The sequence below is a fragment of the Anomaloglossus baeobatrachus genome, chromosome 4, assembly GCF_048569485.1.
Source record: "Anomaloglossus baeobatrachus isolate aAnoBae1 chromosome 4, aAnoBae1.hap1, whole genome shotgun sequence".
Taxonomy (NCBI): Eukaryota; Metazoa; Chordata; class Amphibia; order Anura; family Aromobatidae; genus Anomaloglossus; species Anomaloglossus baeobatrachus.
Genome location: NC_134356.1, coordinates 562,176,801 through 562,191,355, shown reverse-complemented (window position 1 = coordinate 562,191,355; position 14,555 = coordinate 562,176,801). Strand labels below are relative to the sequence as shown.

General features: G+C 49.5%; 1 protein-coding gene across 4 annotated transcripts in view; it reads right to left on the bottom strand.

Moving 5' to 3' along the window:
* Positions 1-14,555, bottom strand: part of LRRK1 (leucine rich repeat kinase 1) — a 171,360-nt gene that overhangs the window by 124,774 nt on the left and 32,031 nt on the right. For 3 of the 4 annotated variants that reach the window (XM_075346006.1, XM_075346009.1, XM_075346008.1), the window contains exon 5: positions 12,756-12,901. In XM_075346006.1, the coding sequence (XP_075202121.1) occupies positions 12,756-12,901 (146 nt within the window). The remainder of the gene's footprint in view (positions 1-12,755; positions 12,902-14,555) is intronic. The other variant, XM_075346007.1, reaches the window with a different exon arrangement.

The window sequence follows — 14,555 nt, the reverse complement described above, 5'->3', positions numbered from 1 at the left end:
AGTGGGTTTTTTTAGATTTGGCTATCTTAGGAGGATATCTGTTTGTGCAGGTACCGTATTTTTCGGACCATAAGACGCACTTTTTTTCCCCCAAATGTTGGGGGAAAGTTGGGGGTGCGTCTTATGGTCTGACTATAGGGCTGCGGCTGGGAATGAGGGTGCTGCAGGTCATCGGGGGCACGAGCAGGCAGCAGCAGCGCCTGCCGTGACCACGTGGGCCCGCTCATTACATATGCACGCCCACCCTCCCGCCCATCTCTCAGCGCTGAAGCCGGCGATGACAGGTGGGCGGAAGGATGAGCGGGGACGCGCACATAGTAAAGAGCCGGCCGCATGATCACCCCTGGCAATTACAGCCTGGAGTGATCATGTGCGGCTGTATTCACTGCCCCCCGCGCGTCATTACCAGCGCGGGGTGCAGTGAATCAGTGTACTCACCCGTCCCCGTGTGTGGAGCCGGCCCCCTGCAGCACGCGATGTCTTCCTGTCTGTGCCGGTCAGCTGATCTGTGCCGGTCAGCTGATCTGTGCCGGTCAGCTGATCGGCACAGACAGGAAGACATCGCGATGCAGCAGGGGAACGGCTCCACACACACAGATCAGCGTGCCAGAGAGGAAGATGTGATCGGTGCTGCAGGGAGTGAGGAAAAGGTGAGTATAAACGTTTATTTTTTTCCCTGTGCTATAGGATACAGGCCATATACCAGGATGGTATATGAGCACGATGGGGGCATATAGCAGGATGGGAGTACCGTATATGAGCAGGCTGGATGGGGGGGGGGTATGTGAACAGGCTGGATGGGGGGGGGGGTATGTGAACAGGCTGGATGGGGGGGGGGGGGGTTGTGAACAGGCTGGATGGGGGGGGGGGGGTATGTGAACAGGCTGGATGGGGGGGGGGTATGTGAACAGGCTGGATGGGGGGGGGGGGGGGTATGTGAACAGGCTGGATGGGGGGGGGGGGTATGTGAACAGGCTGGATGGGGGGGGGGGGTATGTGAACAGGCTGGACGGGGGGGGGGGGTATGTGAACAGGCTGGATGGGGGGGGGTATGTGAACAGGCTGGACGGGGGGGGGTATGTGAACAGGCTGGACGGGGGGTGAACAGGCTGGATGGGGGGGTATGTGAACAGGCTGGATGGGGGGGGTGGGGTATGTGAACAGGCTGGATGGGGGGGTGGGGTATGTGAACAGGCTGGATGGGGGGGGGTGGGGTATGTGAACAGGCTGGATGGAGGGGGGTGGGGTATGTGAACAGGCTGGATGGGGGGGGTGGGGTATGAGAACAGGCTGGATGGGGGGGGGGGTATGTGAACAGGCTGGATGGGGGGGGGTATGTGAACAGGCTGGATGGGGGGGGGTATGTGAACAGGCTGGATGGGGGGGGGTATGTGAACAGGCTGGATGGGGGGGGTATGTGAACAGGCTGGATGGGGGGGTATGTGAACAGGCTGGATGGGGGGGGTATGTGAACAGGCTGGATGGGGGGGGGGTATGTGTGAACAGGCTGGATGGGGGGGGGTGTGAACAGGCTGGATGGGGGGGGGTGTGAACAGGCTGGATGGGGGGGGGGGTGGGGTATGTGAACAGGCTGGATGGGGGGGGTATGTGAACAGGCTGGATGGGGGGGGGGGGTATGTGAACAGGCTGGACGGGGGGGGGGTATGTGAACAGGCTGGACGGGGGGGGGTATGTGAACAGGCTGGACGGGGGGGGGGGTATGTGAACAGGCTGGACGGGGGGGGTATGTGAACAGGCTGGATGGGGGGGTATGTGAACAGGCTGGATGGGGGGGTATGTGAACAGGCTGGATGGGGGGGTATGTGAACAGGCTGGATGGGGGGGTATGTGTGAACAGGCTGGATGGGGGGGGGTGTGAACAGGCTGGATGGGGGGGGGTGTGAACAGGCTGGATGGGGGGGGTGTGAACAGGCTGGATGGGGGGGGGGGGGGGAGTATGTGAACAAGCTGGATCGGGGGGGGTATGTGAACAGGCTGGATGGGGGGGGGGGTATGTGAACAGGCTGGATGGGGGGGGGTATGTGAACAGGCTGGATGGGGGGGTATGTGAACAGGATGGATGGGGGTTTATAGCAGGATCATATACAAGGCAGGAGGATCATTACCAGGATGGGGTACCTTAGTAGAGAATTTGGGGACATTACCCCCATAACAGTGTCAGCAGCAGATCCTCGCCCCATAACAGTGTGTCATGACCACATTTTTTGCTTAAAGTTTTATTTTCCCATTTTCCTCCTCTAAAACCAGGGTGCGTCTTATAGTCCGAAAAATACGGTAACTATTACTGTGCAGAATTATTAGGCAACTTTAAAAAATCCAAATATAAGCCCATCTCACTTGTTTATTTTCACCAGGTAAACGAATATAACTGCACAAAATTTAGAAATAAACATTTCTGACATGCAAAAACAAAAACCAAAATAATTAGTGACCAATATAGCCACCTTTCTTTATGATGAAACTCAACAGCCTACCATCCATAGATTCTGTCAGTTGCTTGATCTGTTTACGAACAACATTGCGTGCAGCAGCCACCACAGCCTCCAGACACTGCTCAGAGAGGTGTACTGTTTTACCTCCCTGTAGGTCTTACATTTTATGAGGGACCACAGGTTCTCTATGGGGTTCAGATCAGGTGAATAAGGGGGCCTTGTCATTATTTTTTCATCTTTTAGACCTTTACTGGCCAGCCACGCTGTGGAGTGGTTGGATGCATGTGATGGAGCATTGTCCTGCATGAAAATCATGGGTTTTTCTTTAACGATACCAACATCTTCCTGTGCTTGAAGAAGTTGTCTTCCAGAAACTGGCAGTTGGTCTGGGAGTTGAGGTTCACTCCATCCGCAACCAGAAAAGGTCCCACAAGTTCATCTTTGATGATACCAGCCCATACCAGTACCCACCTCCACCTTGCTGGCGTCGGAGTTGGAGTGGAGCTTTCTGCCCTTTACTGATCCAGCCTCTGGCCCATCCATCTGGTCCATCAAGAGCCACTCTCATTTCATCAGTCCATAAAACCTTTGAAAAATCAGTCTTAAGATATTTCTTTAGGTTTTTGCACCCAGTTCAGACATAGAATGGAGTTCCAAACGTTATTTCTTATTTTTTAAGATATTTCTTGACCCAGTCTTGACGTTTTATCTTATGTTTCTTGTTCAAAAGTGGTCATTTTTCAGCCTTCCTTACCTTGGCCATGTCCCTGAGTATGGCACACCTTGTGCTTTTTGATACTGCAGTAACGTTGCAGCTCTGAAATTTGGCCAAACTGGTGGCAAATGGCATCTTGGCAGCTTCATGCTTGATTTTTCTTAATTCATGCGCAGTTATTTTGCACCTTTTTGCCCAACCCGTTTCTTGCGACCCCGTTGGCTATTTGCCATGAAACGATTGATTGCCAAACTTTTGAAGCGTGATCACTGAACAATTTCAAGACTGCTGCATCCCACTGCAAGACATCTCACAATTTTGGACTTTTCAGAGCCCGTCAAATCTCTCTTCTGACCCATTTTGCCAAAGGAAAGGAAGTTGCCTAATAATTAAGCACACCTTATATAGGGTGTTGTCGTCATTACACCACACCCCTCCTCATTACAGAGATGCACATCACCTGATTTACTTAATTGGTAGTTGGCTCTCAAGCCTATACAGCTTGGAGTAGGACAACATGTATAAAAAATATCATGTGATCAAAATACTCATTTGCCTAATAATTCTGCACGCTGTGTAGTCATGGAGCCTGGGGCATTGCTCATATGTAGCAGTGAGTTTCAAAGATTCTGCACCAAAAATCCATAAAAAAAAACCTTTACAATATAGTGGAGTGAATAGGGATAATACAAACTCATATCCATAGAGCACATTTTTTGGAAAGCTGTATCCAAGAGGGGAAATTGCAGTAATTCTGCAGTGTATAACATACCCTTTATGTTCTGTAATTAATTATAAGATATGTACATGATAAGACGCTGATGTTATCCTTCACAGCTGATTTCTTTGAGCAGATTAAGATACTGTGCACAATAGGGATATTGATGCCGCCGATAATGGACACCAGTGTCTTTATTTCTGCCTATAAAAGACGTCCATTATTACGGCCTAGGCGTCTTCATTTTTGCTCTCTGTAACAGACACACATTGCTCCGACCTGGGGAATCTTTACACCGTGTGGTGAAGGGACAAATATTCACTACAGTAAATGTGAACTGGTAGTTACCAATAAGGAAGTGAACTGACCGCACTGCCTGGGACTTTCCTTATTTCAGTGTAAAACGCCAGTTTTGACAACCTCACTTGTATTTTATGTATAAGCTCCTTTATCGGAGGTCTTACAGAAGCTCTACAGAATTATTAAATAAGGCTTATTCACAAAAAACACAGGAAGTTCAGGTTTTCTCAAACTTTAAGGCAATCTGTCAGCAGGATTTTGCTATGTAATCTGACAACAGCGTGAGGTATTGTCTGAGACACTGATTTCAGGGATGTGTCACTTATTAGACTGTGTGTTGTTGTTTCATTACAATGAGTGTTTAACCAGCAGGAGATTATCAGGTCCCACGTGAGACTTGGTCCAACCACACCCCCAGCATTGGTTAGCTTACTGTCAATATACAATGTACATTAATATCTGCTAATCAGGGGTTTGGGTGGACTTAGCTTTCTTTCTGTGCTACATCTAAGAACTCTGTGTCATAACTGTTGCACCCAGTAAACTAAGTGACACATCGTTGAAATCAGGGTCTCTTTTAGTACATTATGTCGCTTTGAGAATAGGTAGCACAAACCTGGTGACAGATACCCTTTAAAAAGGATCTGTCAACAGGTCAGAAATGACCAGTTTATGCTCTGATTTTATTTCTACTTCTCACCTTAGTATGAAGTTGTTGTTTTTTTTGGTTTTAATAATCCATCATACGGATCCAGAGATAAACGGATTTTTGTGTACTCACCGTAAAATAGTTTCCTCTTAGCCATCATTGGGGGACACAGGACCATGGGTGTTATGCTGCCTATTCATAGGAGGACACTAAGTAGATGCAAAAGCATAGCTCCTCCTCTGCAGTATAGGCAACCTCAGTTTTAGTACACAAGCAGTAGGAGAAAAAAAAACAGTAAAAACTTCTCAACAGAGGAACATGAGAAAAGAAGAGTCATAACCAAATAAGGTACTGAGAGAACCAAGGCCCAACAGGGCAACAGGGTGGGTGCTGTGTCCCCCAATGATGGCTAAGAGAAAACAATTTTACGGTGAGTACACAAAAATCCGTTTTTCTCTGACGCCTCATTGGGGGACACAGGACCATGGGATGTCCTAAAGCAGTCCATGGGTGGGAAACATAAAAGAAGACAACACAACCCAAGGACTAGGAACCAGTCCCAGACAGCCTGGAGCGCCTACTGAGAGGTGCTCTACTGCCGGTTGCAGAATTTTACTACCCAGATTTGCCTCAGTTGAAACCTGGGTATGGACTCTGTAATGCTTTGAAAACGTATGTAGGCTAGACCAGATCGCAGCCTTACACACCTGTTCCACTGAAGCCTGATGCCAAATGGCCCACGAAGTGCCAACTGCTCGCGTGGAATGAGCCCGCAGCCCACTAGGAATGGGCTTGAGTTGCAAGGGGTAGACTTCCTGGATCGCAGAGCGAATCCAGCGAGCCAGAGTCGCCTTTGAAGCTGCCTGTCCCTTCTTAGGCCCCTCAGGAATGACGAACAAAGAGTCCGTTTTCCTAAAGGGGGCTATCCTGGATATGTAATATCTGAGAGCTCTGACGAGGTCTAACAAATGCAGAGACCTTTCCACCCTATAAACCGGGTGTGGACAAAAGGAAGGCAGAACAATGTCGTCGTTCAAATAAAACGGGGTAAGAACCTTTGGAAGGAAATCCGGGGCACAGAACCACCTTGTCCTGGTGAAAGATCAGAAAAGGCTCGCGGCAAGAGAGTGTTGCTATCTCCGAAACCCATCTGATGGACGTAATTGCCACCGGGAATGTTAGCTTCCAGGACAGAAGAGCAAGGGAGGATTCCTTGAGGGGTTCAAAGGGAGACCTCTGGAGACCGTCCAGAACGAGGTTGAGGTCCCATGGTTCCAGCGGCCGTTTGTACGGGGGAACTAGATGGGAAACGCCCTGGAGGAAGGTCTTGACTTGCAGTTTTTGAGCCAGGCGGCATTGGTAGAAGATTGAGAGCGCTGAGACCTGCCCTTTAAGGGAACTGAGAGCCAACCCCGCTTGCAAGCCAGACTGTAGAAAGTCGAGAATTCTGGGGATGGGCAGAGGCAGAGGCTGGACGTTAGTTTCCCTGCACCATGAAAGGAAGATTTTCCACGTACGGTGGTAAATGCGGGATGAATCCCGCTTTTGTTAATACCCAGGTCTCAATGGCCATGCCGTCAGCTTCAGGGCTCTGGAGTTCTGATGGGAAATGGGCACTTGGGTCTGCAAGTCTGGGATGTCTGGAAGGCGCCACGGTGCGTCTGTGAGCATTTGTACTAATTCGGCATACCAGGCGCGCCTGGGCCAGTCCGGTGCTATCAGTATCACCGGGACTCCCTCTGCCTTGACCTTCCTGATTACCCGCGGCAGCAGGAGTAGAGGTGGAAATATGTAAGGCAGGCGGAATTGGTGCCAGGAGCATCCATGCCGATGGACTGCGGGTCGCGTGACCTGGCTATGAACGCGGGTACCTTTGCATTCAACCTTGAGGCCATTAGGTCCATGTCTGGTGTGCCCCAGCGAGTGCAGATGTGTATAAACACATCTGGGTGGAGAGACCATTCTCCGGCGGCCAGGCCTTGGCGACTTAGAAAGTCTGCTGCCCAGTTCTCTACCGCCGGTATGTGTACCTCTGATATCACTGATCCCGACGATTCGGCCCAGCTGAGGATCTTGTGGGCCTCGAGATAAGCCGCTTTGCTGCGGGTGCCCCCCTGCCGATTGATATAGGCTATAGCTGTCGCATTGTCCGATTGGACTCGAATCTGACTACCCGCTAGCAGAGGGCAGAACGCTCTGAGCGCGAGGAAGATCGCGCGGAGTTCCAGGATGTTTATGGGTAGGAAAGACTCCTGGGGCGTCCAACGTCCTTGAGCAGTGTGGTGCAGGTACACTGCTCCCCAGCCTAGGAGGCTGGCGTCCGTGGTCAGGACCAGCCAGTTCGCTGGGAGAAAAAGATCTCCCCTTCGATAGGGATGAGGACCGAAGCCACCAGCGAAGTGCGTACCTGACTGAAGGCGTCAGGTGAATATGTCTGTCCGGGGAGAAGGGGCTCTTGTCCCAGGCCGCTAGAAGGGCTAGCTGCAGTGGGCGGAGGTGCAGTTGAGCAAAGGGTACCATCCTGCCGAGCATTTTCATGCTGAATCGGATGGAGCGAGATGGAGGACGTAGAAGGCAGCAAACCGCTTGTTGAAGAGCGATCGCCTTGTCCTGAGGGAGAAGGATCAAGCCCCGACGGGTGTGCAGGGACATGCCCAGGAAGGTGATGGATCGTGATGGGATCGGGGATGATTTGTCCAGATTCACTAGCCACCCTAAGCGGGATAGGGTGTCCACAATGATCTGTACGCTGGTTGAGGAGTCGCGGAAAGAGGGGGCCTTGATGAGGAGGTCGTCCAAGTAAGGGAAAACGACTACTCCCCTGGCGTGAAGGACGCTTATGGCTGCCGCCATGACTTTGGTGAAGACCCTTGGTGCGGTGGCAAGGCCGAAGGGTAGAGCTACGAATTGAAAGTGGGAGTCCTGAATTGCGAAGCGGAGGAACTTTTGGTGATCTGGGGCGATGGGTATGTGCAGGTACGCGTCCTTGATGTCTATGGAGGCGAGGAATTCCCCTTCGACCATGGATGCAATAATGGACCTTAGGGACTCCATTCTGAATCTCCGTACATGCACATGTTTGTTTAGGTGTTTGAGGTCCAGGATGGGTCGAACTGACCCATCCTTTTTGGGGACCACAAAGATGTTGGAATAAAAACCCCCGAACTTCTCGTCGTCTGGGACAGGTATTATCACTCCTGCTGTTTGGAGGCAGTGGATTGCTGAGAAAAAAGCTTTGCGTCGTTTTCGAGTCTTTGGGGGGTTTGAGAGAAAGAACCGACTCGGGGGTCGGGTCCGAAATTCTATGTGGTAACCGGAAGACACAAGGTCTCGCACCCATTTGTCATCTGAGGCGGCAGCCCAGATGTGATGAAAGAGCCGCAGTCGACCTCCAACAATGAGTGTGTCTTCCGGGGCACCGAAGAAGTCATGAGGGGGGAAAACGTCGTGGCCGAGTCTCCCTAGTCCTGGACTGTTTTGGTCTAGGCTGCCATGACGAATTGGGTTTCAGGGAGAGCTGAGAAGGTAGCGGGTGGTGGCGGGGACAGCACGGGATGTCGACCAACCAAATGAGTTCAGAAAGGAGCGGAATGAGGACTGTGGACGTCTGGTGAAGGACGTCCTGGACTTCAGCTGGGGGAGGGAGGTACTCTTTCCTCCCGTGGCATCAGAAATGAGCTTGTCCAGACGTTCGCCAAACAATCGGTCTGGAAAAAAGGGAAGGCCCGTGAGAGACTTCTTGGAGGCAGAGTCCGCTCGCCATTGTCGGAGCCAGAGAGCTCTACGGATGGCTATGGTATTTGAGGCGGCAAACGCTGCGCAGGTAGCAGCGTCCATGGAGGCCTGCATGAGGTACTCCGCCACAGCGGCAATTTGAGCTGTTACCTCTGTGAAGGTATGAGTGAACTGGGATTCCTCAAGCGAAGTGTTAGGGGATTCTGCCCAGACCGAGATCGCCTTTGCGACCCACACAGCGGCAAAGGAGGGTGAGAGGGAGGAACCCGCAGCCTCAAAAGCAGAGCGGGCGAGGTGCTCCACCTGTCTGTCTGTCGGGTCCTTGATGGAGGAACCATCGGGTAAAGACAGGAGCGTCTTTGTGGTAAGGTGGGAGACCGGGGGAGTCGACTGAGGGCGGATCGGCCCAGCCCTTAGGGGCAGGTGAGGCAAAAGGGTACCGGGACTCCATGAGTTTTCGGTTACCGAAGCGCCTGTCAGGCTTCTCCCTTTGCTTTGTGAGGATATCCTGAAACTCTGGGTGATCAGCGAAAACCTTTTGGGGTTTCCTTGCCCTCTTAAATGAGACCGCATGGTCAGTGGTAGTGGATGGGGGATCCTCCACAAGCAGAGTTTGGTGGATTGCTGCTATAAGGGAGTCTATTGCAGTTTGATCATCTGGGGAGGCTGAAACCAAGGAATCCTCTTGGTATAAACAGCATTTTCCCTCCTTCAGCTCTTCAGAAGCCGTGGAGCGTGTGGGAGAGCCTGCCCTGTGTGCTCCCGAGGGAGAGCCTGCTGGAGACACCCGGCCGTGTGCTCTTTTCCTGATCCCTGCAACCGGTGAAGCATGTGCCCGGATTACCTCAGAAGGATCCTCCATAGGGGTAACCTCAGGCTGCGTTCCGTCCACGGACCCAGAAGGGTGTGGAGGATGACATTGCATAGCCAGCACCAGGTTCTGTGACAGTTTTTCCATGGATTGGGACAGAACCTGTGCCCATTCCGGTGGGCGAGAGCCCTAGGTTCTGGGCTGACGGTTGCGGCGGTGGTGGCAGGGGAGTCTTGGGGGGCTATAGGGGCACAGGACTCACAGAGAGAAGAGGTGTGTTTACATGGTAGCTCAGCGTGCAGGCTGAATAATAGACTATGTGGGCCTTAGCACTCTTAGTGCCCTTAGAATTCTGCATGTTCCTAATAGGAGTATGCCAGGAGGGGGAGCAATGCTCAGCAGAGCTACAAGAGAAGCAAGCACCTCACCAGAATCAGCCGATGGCCCTGTCCTCAGGAAGGATTAAGCTCTATGGAGATCTTCGCACGCTTTCCGGGGTGGGGGGGCAGGGCTTATCGCGGCTGCGGGGGGGGGGCGGGGCTTGGCGCTAAAAGAGCACGAAGATGAAGTCGGTGTGCCCCCCCTGCTGTGGGTAGTAAAAAAACGGCGGGAAGGGAGCTTCTGATAGTTTTCCTCCCTCTCCCTCTAGTCAGCACACAGCTTGTCACTAGTGGTTATCAGCCAGCTTTTCTGCTAGAGCAAATAAACAGAGCAAATAACCAGCGTGAGTCCCTGAGCCATGGGCCCTCCCCGTGCCACCGGGAAATTATCTGCAGGACTTTCTGCAAACAGGAGTGACTTCCCCCCTCCTCCAGCCAGCAAGCTAGAGAAAAGTTAACACTGTGTGTGCAGGATCCTTGGGGCTCTCTTCCTTGCACTCAGCAAGGGACTTTCTCATAATAAATACAGTAAATGTCCTGGGAGCCTTCCCTGCAGCGTCTTTTCTCCCTTTGTCTGGGAAACCAGTTAGGGGGGATCTCACCTTAAACAGTGCTTCAGTCCAGGCAGTGAAAACAGCAGAGTCAGCTTGCTGTGTCCGGTCACACCGGTGCCATATTCAACTCAGAGCCTGCAAAGAGGGGCTGAGGAATTGGTGCCATATTCAACTCAGAGCCTGCAAAGAGGGGCTGAGGAATTGGGCTAAAGGGGCACAGGCCTCTACCCTGGGCTTTGGAAAATCAGTGTCTGTGGAACCCGTCGTCCAGCCCAGGATCCAGCGTCGCAGGAGGGGGTACGTGGAGGCGACACTCCACGTTCCCGCCCGTTGATGGTAGAGGGAGATCGGTCCCAAAAGGAAACCGTCGCCCTCAAACAATAACAAACCTTGAAAGAAAGTGCCTCCTACAAACACTAAGCTAAAACTGAGGTTGCCTGGCCTGGCCAGGGGGTGTATACTGCAGAGGAGGAGCTATGCTTTTGCATCTACTTAGTGTCCTCCTATGGATAGGCAGCATAACACCCATGGTCCTGTGTCCCCCAATGAGGCGTCAGAGAAATGGGCCTTTTTATGTCATGCACTTTTTTGTGGTCTTTTCAGTGGGGTGTGGCTTATAAGATTTTTTCTGACCGTGCGTCTTTAGGATTCTCTGAATTATTACCCTGTTGGTAAAGACTATAAAAATTAGCGCTAAAATTATAAGGATCGTTTCTCTAGAACCGTATGGCGGATTTATTTATAAAAGAAACAATCCTGAATACTCAGGGTAACAACAGGAATAAAATAAGAGCAAAACACTGAATACTTTTGACTCGGTGACAGGTCCTTTAATGGTGAGGGCCTTTTAATCAGGCAGACGTCAGACCATCTGTGATCCGACGAGGGCAGGCACAATGAGTTCAGCATGGCCGGCTTCAGAACATAAATAATTACCTATACAGAATATGATCAGCACTCATTTAATGGCACATTCACACTGGCCGACACAGCCTGTATTGTGCAGACTGGACTATAATACATTTGCTCGGTCCCCATACGGCATGTTGTCACCCGCATTACCCCTTTAAAGTGCAGCCAACCTGGACAATTTTCCTGCCAACATACACAACCTGATCCGCTGACAAACAAGTCATTTGTTCATTCTTGGACCAATTAGAGTTTGTTTACATGGGCTGAAGAACACTTGTTTGCCTTTTAACAGGTCTATCCACTTTTCCATTTCATTGTTGGGATATGTCATCAGGAGAACATTCTAACTTATACCTCCAACAGAAGCTGACACCATGTTTCGGAGCATAAGCACTCCCTCTTAGCCACTGATAGTCCTGATGGAGTGTTTATACTCCGAAACGCGTTGACATTAAATCACATTCCAGGATCATTTTATTGTCCGTCTTCATTATCCATTGATAGGGCAGTATTAACCCCTTCCTTCCAGTTTTTGATGCAGCAGATTCATGCCTTCTCAGTGATTGTGACCATCACAACCACATCAGGTGAGCAGGACGCCTACCCCTTGCAACCTCTCAACCCAGATAAGACCCTATTTACGCTTATTGTCTCTCCAGCATTTTTACTCAATCCATAGAATTGGAAGTATAAAAAAAACTGTCCCTGGTATTTTTGGATGAGTGAATAATTACATCACAAGTGAATGATGGTAATATGTTGGCGCTAATAGATAATAAGTAGTGATGGACGAGCATGCTTACTACTGCTCGATCGGGTACTCGGGGACGCTCAGATGTGTCGTTCATGAAACAACAAACACAAAGCACAGGCTTGCTTCACTGAATGATACGAGCAGGTACCCCAGTGAGAGTCATTTGTAGTGTATAAATGGCTTTCACTGGGGGTAAGTACAAAGTTTTTAAAAGTAGTGTGTAAAAAAAAAAAAAAAACCCTTGCCCTCCCTCTCCAGAAATGCTCTGCATATGGCTGGCTGTAAGTGGGTTGAGAGCTGAAATGCCCAATCATTGACTTCCATTATACTCGTCCCTCGAGTCAAGCCCATCCGAGCGTCTGACCAGCTCGACACGAACAAGGGGTTGGACCAGATAACCCTGGAGGCCCTCCCCAAATCTACCATTCTATGAATCGATGGAGTAACGAGCACTCGAGCATTGTAGTGTTCACTCATCATTTCAAGTACCGAGCACCAAAGATTGTACTGCTCGCCCATCATTAATGAATATGCATAAGTACTTTGGAAAGGAATCAGTCACTTATCAGATACAAATAGGGCATAACACAAAGTAAAAGTATAACAAAAAGCTTTCCATAGACAAACATGTAATGCTCGAGAATTCTTGGTCAGATGATCAGATTTTGGGTGTGAGGAGACTATTTTGTCCACAGCCTCCACATCCAGAATAAAAGCACAATGGTGAGCCGTAAAACATGAAAACCCATCATCTCCTAGTACCATAAAACCTACCGATGCTACCTGGTCGTTGGGCCCAGAGGGGTCACTATGACTTCTCTTCCTCAGAAGTTTTTTGGATAGCTCAGGGTTGTCCATCAATATGTACGAACAGAAACCAGCTCCGTTCTGAAGTAAGAACTCTGCAATGTCTTCATGACCTGGAACAGTCACCAGAATAAGAAAGTGATTACTAACAGCGGTAACAAGTCTTACCTCACACAGGCGAGCAGAGTCGAAAAGGGAAGAGTCATTTCTTCCCATAGAGGAGCAGTCAGTACAGATCTGCAGGAAGCCGGCTGTTATTCTACATTTCCTCTGCACCTGTATTAATCATGGGCAAAGTGCAGATGGAAAGGTGTACGGTTATCTCACATAGAACACCACATTCCAGATATCACTACAAAGAGTAATGCTCTATATAAACTCTATTATATGCACTAAACACTCAGATTTTCTATATACAGTGGATCCTTGGATTACGAGCATAATTGGTTCCGGGAGTCTGCTCTTAAACAAAGTTACTCTTATATCAAAGCAAATATTCCCATAGGATATAATTGAAATGCAGACAATTCATTCCACAAGCCAAAAATTTTTTTTTTTTTTAAACTCGTTTTATTGAAGGTTAAGTATGGCATTACATCAAAAATCAAGTCAACAATTTGTACAGTTAGGATATGGGTAAATATTGATCAAACTCCAGAGTGATAATACATCAATAATCAAGGCAATATCCTGTACTCTTAGGATAACATTGAAACAGTAGATACCTCAAATGTGTCTGCTCACAAGCTATATCTAACATGTGGTAAAAAAAAAAAAAAAAACAACTCATATTGACAAGGAACATGCAAACTAGGTGACGGGGACCTCGTCACACTGCTGATATATAACCTTATGATCTATAAATTTCCCCTTCCGTATCACTGGTATGATAACAAATTATTACTGTGACAGCAGTGTCTGTAGGTTATTAGCCAGGGAACCAGGTGAGCCCCCAGTCAAGGGCGAACCCAACCATCTGCCCCATATTTTGTCAAATTTATATAAAGAACATCTCGTCTTGAATACAAATTGTTCTAGCGGGATTATAGTATTTACCAGTGCAATCCAAGAGGCCCTAGATGGGGGATGAGCACTCATCCAATTTAGTATGATGCCCTTCCGGGCCAGAAACAGGATCTTTTTTAATAAAAAATTCTCATCTTGGGACCAAGAGTGCACGTCTACAACACCAAATAGGCACTGAGTCGGGCTCATAGGGACCGGTTTTTCAAGTATGGAGGAAAGAACCACTGTAACCTCACCCCAATAAGAGTGAATGATCCGACATTACCATATCATGTGCCAATCTGCACTGTCTCTCCCACACCTCGGACAACTCTCCCCCACCGAGTTGTTCATCTTTTTCAGTCTCTGGGGAGTGATATAACTCTGGTGTATTATGTAGAATTGGATCAGCCTGTTATTAATTGCAGGAAAGACCAAAGTGTGGGATTCGACAATGTCGTCCCAAACTACGTCATCTATTTCAGGAATCCTGGCTCTCCACTTATCCCGGACAGAAAGAGGGTTATTCATGGCTTTGGCCCGAATAAGAGAGGAGTATAGTTTGGAGATAAGACCGCCAGGGCCTTGTGATCTAATAATTCCAATGATTGGGAAGGAAGATAATCTAACCCCACGACCAGAGAACTGAGCCCGAAAGGCGTGTCTGATCTGGAGGTACTGAAACCCATGGGTTTCCGGCAATTCGAATTCCGCTCGCAGTTGCACAAAAGGACGGAGTTCACCATCACGGACAATTGAGCT